At 35.7% G+C, this 9,406-nt stretch overlaps 1 protein-coding gene across 1 annotated transcript; it reads right to left on the bottom strand.

Moving 5' to 3' along the window:
- Positions 1–3,980: 3,980 nt before the first annotated feature.
- LOC108967343 (cuticle protein) lies at positions 3,981–5,234 on the bottom strand. The gene is made up of 2 exons (XM_018930681.1): positions 5,146–5,234; positions 3,981–5,085 (listed from the first exon to the last, which is right to left on the bottom strand). The coding sequence occupies exons 1-2, from the start codon at positions 5,155–5,157 to the stop codon at positions 4,063–4,065; spliced, it is 1,035 nt and encodes a 344-aa protein (XP_018786226.1). The 5' UTR covers positions 5,158–5,234; the 3' UTR covers positions 3,981–4,062.
- Positions 5,235–9,406: the final 4,172 nt, after the last annotated feature.

The raw sequence follows: 9,406 nt of genomic DNA on the forward strand, positions 1-9,406 counted from the left end.
ATATATGAATGATGTTTTAAAGAAGTTTAGTGAAATTAGTATAGATCCAGGAGCTTTAAAAGTATCGGCTCTTATGGTTGACGCTTTCTCCATCCACCCAATTCTAGTATCTACGACGCTCAGTGGATATCGCATGTATCTCAATGGAAGGTGTCTCAAGGAATTTAATTATAGCTGTTAGTAAATAATGGAATGGAATGAAATGTAAATAAGGCRTGTGAATTCTCAACGGTTTTTTATAATATAAAATTTTACCAATACCTTAACCTCTTTCTCATATTTTCATGATTTTAGGATACAGTACGGCTGCGCAAAACTTAACCCGAGCAGGATTCATTTACTGATAACTGCAACTGACCATGTAAGAGAATCGTTTCCATTCGATAAGCCACGATTCTGGAGCAGTCAATTGCGTTTGCAGTTTGCTGCAGGCAGCAGTAGATTCAAGAAGAAGAAGCAGTAGATTTGCTATTCGACGCCGGCAGTTCAGTGTCATCTGTATAGGTTGTTGTTTTTGTGGAGTTACAATTAGTCACTGGAAGGTCAGCCGTGAGGAGAATGTAGAGCACTGRAGTAAGAACACTGTATTGAGGTACACTAGCGCGTAGGGGTTTCAGATCCGAATCAGCAACACGACACCTGGTACAGAACGTCCGATTATGCAAGTATAACTTTAGCAAACAGGAAGTATGATATAAAAAGGATTTTTTTTAAATGGTAGTGGCCAAGGCGAAAGATTATGTGCTTGACGCATCAAGGACAACTGCAGAACAATTTCACAAGTTTCAATGGCATCTGTTATAAAGTGTTCTACTCTGTGGCATCACTCAATTGTGACGAAAGGCTTTCTGAAGCATTGTTGCTTTGAAATGAGTTGCTTATTCTTCATTATCATTAAACTTGAGCTTTCTCCACGGTCTCTGCCTGTATTGTGGTGACTTTAGCCGCTGTTTTTTCAATTATGGATAATATGTCACAAAAACACATATTTTTTCACAAATTTTATGGTTCTTTTTTTCAGAAATTTATATGAGCTTGAAAAACAATTTCAATACTATCGTCTTCAATACTTGCTTGTAAAAACAGTAATGAGTGAGCCTAAAAATATGCTTGAAAATATTGTGCAGCCGCAACAGTTTAACTAAATATTGAGTTGCAGTTTAAAATTTACAACAATAAATAACTATTTATAATAGTTGAGATTTGCGGCATGTAATCTTAATCTATTCCTGTTGGCCGACTTTTCCTGTTATGTCTAAACTTTTTATTAAGATRTTTTTATATTATACATTTTGTATTTTTTTAACCTAAACAGGGTTCATTAAGGGATCAGTAGGGCCTGTTTTATTCTACAATATAGTGTAGAGTGTATAAACAAATTATTTCGGAATTTTTTGATGACATCTGTCGGAGAAATGGCTGGGTGTGAAATAGATGCGTTTTTTCAAAGGCGGCCACGATTTCTTATGTTTGAAACATCTGAAACACAAAAATCCAATTCGTACGTGAATAGTTTTCGTCCCTACTAGAATCATGAAAGAATGTTGATAAATAAAAAGTAATTAACTTTTTTTTTTAATTTTTCCCCATATTTTTTTACATAAATTTTGTCAATAAATTATAAAAAATTATGAATCTAATAGGAACGATAGCCAAAATTAAGCAAATCGGTTGAGTAGTTCGACCGGAATCCGCCAGTTTAAAGAAAGTGTGTTTTGAGAAAAACGCGTTTAATGTTTRAGGTGTGCACTCCGAMCGTCAGAGCAGTATTATTATTTTTGGGCCTTTTTTGAAACCTTCCAATTATAAGGTAGGCAACATTAACTTTAATAGGGAACAGAAAATGCAAAAAAAAAAATAAAATTTAAAGATTACCCTACTGACCCCTTAAATATTCCATGACCCTATAAAATAAATGAAAATATATGTAAATATTCAACATGATAAGCTAGGGCGCTAAACTATTATATTAATTATTTAGATATCGATCTGAAACTTTGTACCTGTCCTTTTCTCAGCTATTCATTTGTCGAAACTGCCGGTATCGAATCATTATAGCAGATAACAACCAAACAAGGGTATAATAGCTTCGGTGCGGCCAAAGCTAACGTTTTTTCTTGATTTCATTTTTGTTTAGTGCATATCACTAAAAATTGCATGGACATATATGTATGTATGTGTACATACAAAATAAGTTGAATTGTAAATGAAGGAAAGTTTCAAAAGGGATTTTTCATGTATTTATCATTTACATTGTATTTATATCGCTGCATCTGGTATATTTTACATAAAATTCATATTCTTTATATTTATGATAAGTATTTTATATATTGTATACTCGTATGTATTTTTTATGAACAGAACCTTAAATTTGATACAGAAATTTTAAAATTGTAATAAAGWAATTTATTTTATTTAAGGGCATAAAATGTCGCACAGTACAAAGCTTAAACCCCAAGCCAAAAAATTTCCTTGAATCAGCGACGTAAACTTAAAGGAAGTTTTTGTAGGCCTGGAATTTGCGATCTTATGACGGATGWAGCATTTTATTCAAAGTTGTATAAAAAAAACTCTGGCGGCTCTTGAAAAATTATGTTAAGTTTAATACCATCATAATAAAAATCATTCGAAAGTTTGCGGATCCAATACGATCATTAAAATCCATTTTTGGATTCGCACGTAGATTTATTTTCTGAAAAACTTGGAACGGTACCAGCTGAGTGTGGTGAAGATTTCACCAGAATATTATGSAATTTATACAAGTAAGAAAAGGCTTTGGAGGCTTTTCACCCAATTTGATTAATTTTATGGAGAAAGATACATTGTTATTAGTAAAACATGCTCTCTCGTTTTCGCTAAGAAAACTCAAATATTGGCTGATATATGCAGTAAACCGGTAGTTCAAAGATCTTTCTATTGGGTATAAGGACTAAGGGAAGTATTAATCTGATTCAATACATTTTGGCACAATATTAAATTAATATCAAAGAAACATTCTCCCGTATTTGCCATAATAATTTCGTTTTATTTGCTCAAAACTAATTTGGTTGTTACAGCTTTGGTTTAGGAGATATGGCCACTATTAGAGACACGCCCATCTAGGACGGCTATCTACATCAACTGATGTAATCAACACGTCAATAAAACAAAGGAGTTTGTGGTTGAGAATCAACGATTAGTAATCAGAGATCTTACTGGTATCGTTGGAAAATAGAAAGAATTAGTAAAATTCTGAGAGATCTTTTGGGCCTAAGAAAGTGAAAGCACGATTGATGCCAACATCACACTCGTTTGCGCGAAGCTATTCGTGAAAACAAGTCGCAGTTATAGCCCGACAACTCTTGGTTTTTGTAACACGATAATGCACAGTCACATAYTGCATTGATCGCRAGGTTTTCGCCAAATTTTCAAAAAAAAATCATGCCGCATACATCGTATTTGCCTGATTTAGCTCCATGCAACTTCTGGCTATTCATTAAACTCAAACGACCGCTCCGAGATAACCGTTTTGTGACAATTGCAGACGTTAAACGTGAACCGCTACGCGCATTGAAGGCTATTCCGGAAATTGAATTTAACAACTGTTTCGAGGATTGGAAAAAACGTTGGCGTAACCAATAAGACTATAGTTGTTTTTAAGATTTTCAGGTGRCAGGTTGTTAGGAAATCTTTTTTTATTTGACTTATTAAGGTTTTTGCTCGCTATGATGGGAACAATACTCGTAGAATGGTCGGAGTTCATTTCCTCCCACAACTATCTATCTACTCGCTAYGAYAGGTTTCCATTAATCGTTCTACTTTCTTAAGGGACAAATTCTTTCGTCAGAACTAAACTAATTCTGAGCTCAAGTTCTGTGTACCTTTAACAAMATGACATATTCATTATTTGAGGTGAAATATCGGATATCAGTATTAAATAAGGTTTGAAGAAAACAAAAGTTATTTTGGCTAACAAAACTTAAATTTATCTTGGTTTATTGAGTGTGTAATAAAAAAATTCATTCGACTACAAAGAAATTAAGAAGTATRTAACAGAGAATGAGCGCAAAAAGCAGGAATCTCTTACGGGTAAGGCCCTTTACCGTCACGGGAATCGACGGGGGGCGGCAAGTAACTGTCATGTGGTTGTAGTGGTAATTCAGTACCTGCTGTGTCAATTGCTTTCTGCTCTGCAGCCGAGGAGGATGATGTTGGCACTGCCGATGATTCTGTTAGCGAAATGTCATTGCTAAGTGRCAACTCTGCTAGCTTAGTAACGGGTGCGACAGAGGAAGCTGGTGCGCTCAAAGCGATCGTACGCGCGGCTTTGATGGCATATGGCACACGATTAACGACGGCATTAAACCCACTAGGCCCATCCACTGTGTAGCTAACGGTGCGCTGGAAACCATCTGGATCGACAACACTGTACGAGCCCTGTACGAAGTAGCCATCACGAGCTTCAGCATGGGACTTGATGTCACCGGTTTCATCATCATGCACATTGTAGCTGTAATCATATTTGGCGGGYGGATTGTATTCCTCCACTGGTGCTGCGGTAGGTGCGGAGAGGAGGTGAGCCCGTGAGTTGAAGGATGTCTCAAGCTTGGTGAAAGTAGCATCAGAGTTCGAGACCGAAGCAGAAGCCGATGATGATGAGGAGAGACCGGCAAAGTTTTGTGGGCTGTAGTCATAACCAGCAGGTGTGGGTACGGAGTTAGGAAGCTGCTTTTGGGCAGCGCCGTTGTTGAAATCATAGTTGCTTTGTCTCGCTGTCTGCCCTTGTTGGCTCTCTGGTTGCTGTTGAGCTGCGTTGTTGTTATAACTATTTGGGTTGTAATTATAACCATTTGAATTTGGCTGTTGCTGTTGCTGTTGTGGTTGCGCTGGCACATTACCATTAAAGGCGTTGAGGGCTGCCAGTGGTGCATTATAACTGTTGGCCGGCTGCTTGACATTATCGTTGTAGCTATTTATATTATTATTATATACGGCGTTGTTATGGATGTTATTGCTGTTGTTGCCATTATATAGATCGGGATTGTAGTTGAATTCAGCGGTAACGATTCCCTGCGCTGCTGCTGCTACGCAAATGAGGAGCACAAACTGTARCGGTAATGGGAGAAAGTTAGAGATCCTTATGAAATCGCTTGAAATTTGTGTTACCTTGAAAGCCATATTTGTTAAATGTATCCACTGAATAAATTAGGTTATTACAAACTGAGCGCTGACAACTCGCTCTGATTCGATGCTGTGTGTAACTGTGAACTTCCAACGAAGCACGTGAAGTATTTATAATGCAAAGGTCGCCAATAAATAAGTGGGAAATTTTCGGTCCGTTAACAAAATAATAATAACAACAATAATAACATTAACAATGAAAACAACAACAATATATCACCGGCTACTTACATTGAACATTGATCAACAGCAAGGAGCCTATGCGACAAAAAATTGCTTTAGTCATTGTATTACAACAACTGACTTATGTACTCCAAATATTGTTTGTTTAGTTGTAACACCAATACCAAAACTTTAGTAATAAGAAATAAATTCACAACGAAAATGTGTCGAAAAATCAAGTGTGCATGATAGTTACTTATGGCCCCTGCAGCTTATCAATTATTTTAGGGCGTTTATTACACTTTCGGCTTCGAGTTAGTGTGAAGTGATTATGTACGAACATATGTATGTATGTAGGAGTACATGTGAGTATACGTGTATGTATCCACGTGTACTATGAATACACTAGTCAGCATTACGCATTTCTTACAGCTTATTATAAATAAAGTGACATAGCAGATAAAGTGCTATAGACAATAATATCAGCCTTCAAATTTCGCATAAAAGAGTTAGTTAATCGGCTCAGTTAAAGATGAAGAATTATTCATAAACAACGAGAAGAACTTCGACGCGAGGGAAGAACTGCTTCAAAATATGGTTTTCTTAACTTATATTATATGTCATATCACTTATATTACATGTCATAGACTTACTCTCATGATTGGATTTTGATTAGTCTTCGTGATATTTGTGTTAAAAAAAAATAAACATATTTAACTCAACTAGATAWTTGTATGTTATATAAACTCAATTAAAAAGGCTAAACTTATAATTTGGTACACCACCAAAAGGTCACCCAAGAATCGGCAATCATCAGGTATATAAGGCTTAGATCAAATGTTTAGCTTAATTTCAGTAGTGTTCTGCGCTAAACCACAAATATCAGACATTGATACCAACATAAATGGCTGAAAAGTAGCTAGAAAGTCGGAAATGATTACTAAGGGTAATTGGGGTTTGMGGATGATCTGAACTGGTTGCATTAGCTTTTAGCATTACTTAAAYATACTTGCGAAAATGTATCCACGACAGTTTATAAAAGTAACTTCCAGACTGACCGACATATTGGCCACAAAGTTGGTTAGAAGAACAAAACGAACATCTTTATATGTACAAGGTGCGTTCCAAAGCAAAAAGGACTATTTGAATCCAGTGYCCCCTGGTGGCGCCATCTATATGCCGACTGATGCGTTGCAATCTGCTATCTTTATCGATTGTYCAGTGAGAATTTCATGACMTTTCATAGATTGGAGGTGAAGTTATTGTGTTCTAAGTGTCAGTATGTTTGTGTTGTCGGTGCGAAAAYGAACAAATTCGAACAAAGAGACAACATTAAATTTTGTTTTAAAATTGGTAAAACTTTTACCGAAACATTTCAATTGATCCCGCTATTTCAACATTTCCAAACTGGTCGTGMGGACATAAATGACGAACATGAACATGTGGGCCGATCAAAATCCGTGATCACCGGAAATTCCAYCGAAACTGTGCGTGAATTCATCAAAAATCAGCCGAAATCATCATCGAAATTCATGGAAATGGAATTAAATATCTCCAAAACATCGATTTAACGCCTTTGGACTGAACATTGGGGATTACGAAAGGTGTGTGCTCGGTTTGTTGCGCACATATTGACTGACGACCAAAAATTGCTTCGAATCCAACATTCGAAGGACGATTATTTAAACAAAAATCACATTTTAACCATCAACCACTCCCCCTATTTACCTGATATGGCACCGTGCGACTTCTTCCTTTTCGGAAAAATGCATTTGCCCATGAAAAGTAAGCGTTATGCAGGCGTAGAGGCCTTTCAAAAGGCTTGCACCCGCATACTGGCGGCCATATCAGCCAACGAGCTAAAACACTCGTTCGACATGCTTTTGGACCGTGAAAAAAGATGTTTTGATGCAAAAGGACATTATTTTGTATAAAATAAATTGATTTTGCTGAAAAAACCATTTGTTCTGTTTTTTTTAAGTCCTGTTTACTTTGGACCGCACCTTKTATATGGGACCTTGCGTAATTCGTGGATCAATTTCACACATTTTCTGAATGGAACTATAGTATATMAAGTATTATACGTTCATTTAAGGTATGAAATCACCTGTAGGTTGGGAAATCTTTATTATGGGTGATTAAAGTAGAGTAAACACTTTTCAATCGCTTTTTTTTCAGATCACGCGTGAGTTGTGTCAAGTTTTAATTTTTTTGCTCCCTATTGTTTGGCATTTCAGCATGGACAGACTTACGCCTGAACAACATTTATAAAATGTAAAATGTAAAAAAAAACTTTATTACGAAAAGTCAGGTCCTGTAAAGAATGTGTTTCGCGCGCTTCGCTCAACTTATGATAAACATAATCGGCCTTCTGTGTGTACTATTCGCRTCACCACCATCCATTTTGAGACCCAGCCTTCATTATTGGATAATACTCGATGGAATAGACCTGCATACAGTGAAGGAAATATTGCAGCCGTAGCTCAGTGTGTACACGAAGACCATGAAGAGTCGATTCGGYRMCGTTCGTAGCAACTTGGACTKMCATAAGGAACGACTTGGCGTCGAKATTTTAACCCCAAGCRACATCGCTTMGCTCTATGAGCCTTTGAAATGTTACAAAAAGATTGAACGTTTTAAGCCAAAATTTGGTCAGCGAAGAGATCCATTTCTTGCCCAATGGGTATTGATTACTCGATCACTCATATATGGGTGCTAGGAGAASTGCTCTTGTTGATTAATTTTTGTCAAGATGGCGTTCTATTTTCTCTTCAAATTTCGGTAACATGGCTGACAGATTTATTGATATTTTAGATAAAAAGTCAGATAAGTCAATATATAGTTCACATATTTTGAAATTGGAAAGACGTAATTTTTGATAATCTCAAAATTTCTAATCGAAAGATATTATATACACATTTCTATTTGCCAACTTTGCGTACACTTTAAGTAACTTCAAGATTAAGTTTAAAATRTATATATGTATATATTTCAAAATAAAATTTTCCTATCACAATAKATTTGGTTGGTCCATTTACTTTAATTTACTAATTTCGATACCATAGTCTGTTCCTCTCATTTTGAGTTTAGGGTGACTTTTCTGATTTTTATTAATATTGCATATTTGAACTTGAAGTAAAAAAGACTCCGCTTAAAACTAAATTATGCCACAAGACTTGCTTTTAAGATTGTTTTGTGCACTAATAATCAACGCCAACTATTTTTCTGTAAAGGAAGTCCAAATTATAAGTTTTTGACTTTCATATTGGAAGATTTTTGTTAACTAATGTAATATTAAATAATAAATAAAACCTTACTTATTCATTCCCAAATCAAAAGAGATGTAAAATGATGTACATCAAAAAAAGAAATAGTTTATAAAAAAACTTCAGTGTCAGCGCTTATTAGCTGAATCATCATAACTCAGAGTATTTTTGTCACCTTGTTTCTCGTACTTCACCTGCCTGCCTCAACGGTCGCCGCTATTTGCTAAAGTAGAGCAGAAAATCGGATTTGAAATTCAAGCGTGTTAAGTAAGTTAAGTAATATAATTATGCATTTGTTATTCATGTTTGTTGCAATCCTTCTTTATAGAGGCAAACTTTTGTTGCTAAGGGTCTGTTGAAYTGTTTCTCAGACACACCTCCTTAAGAATATTGAGGGATACAAATTACGGTCATGCAAAATAATTTTCTTARCTTTTTTAATGTTTTCRTCGGTAACAACGTCGTTTGGGCGTCCACTGCGTTCAGCGTTTTCGATGCTCATTTTACCACTTTTAAACTTAGCACACYAATCTTTGATTGTTGATTTTCCTAGGGCAGTGTCCGCAAACTCCTCTTCAAGCCAAGTTTTTGCTTCAGCTGTATTTTTGGAATTTAGAAAGGGTAAAATTCGTTATTATAAATGTGTTTCATAATAATAAAATATGCTTTCCTTAAAATGATATAATCCATAAACTAATGATCCGAAATTTGAACGCGCCTTTTGAAGTTTATACCAAGTTCAGACCGCCACTTAATCACACGATTTTGGCTGTTGAACGGATTATCTCACTAATCCTAAAAATTTATCAACATTTCGC

This window comes from Bactrocera latifrons, unplaced genomic scaffold (assembly GCF_001853355.1).
Source record: "Bactrocera latifrons isolate USDA-ARS-PBARC rearing strain unplaced genomic scaffold, ASM185335v1 scaffold_183, whole genome shotgun sequence".
NCBI classification, from domain to species: domain Eukaryota; kingdom Metazoa; phylum Arthropoda; class Insecta; order Diptera; family Tephritidae; genus Bactrocera; species Bactrocera latifrons.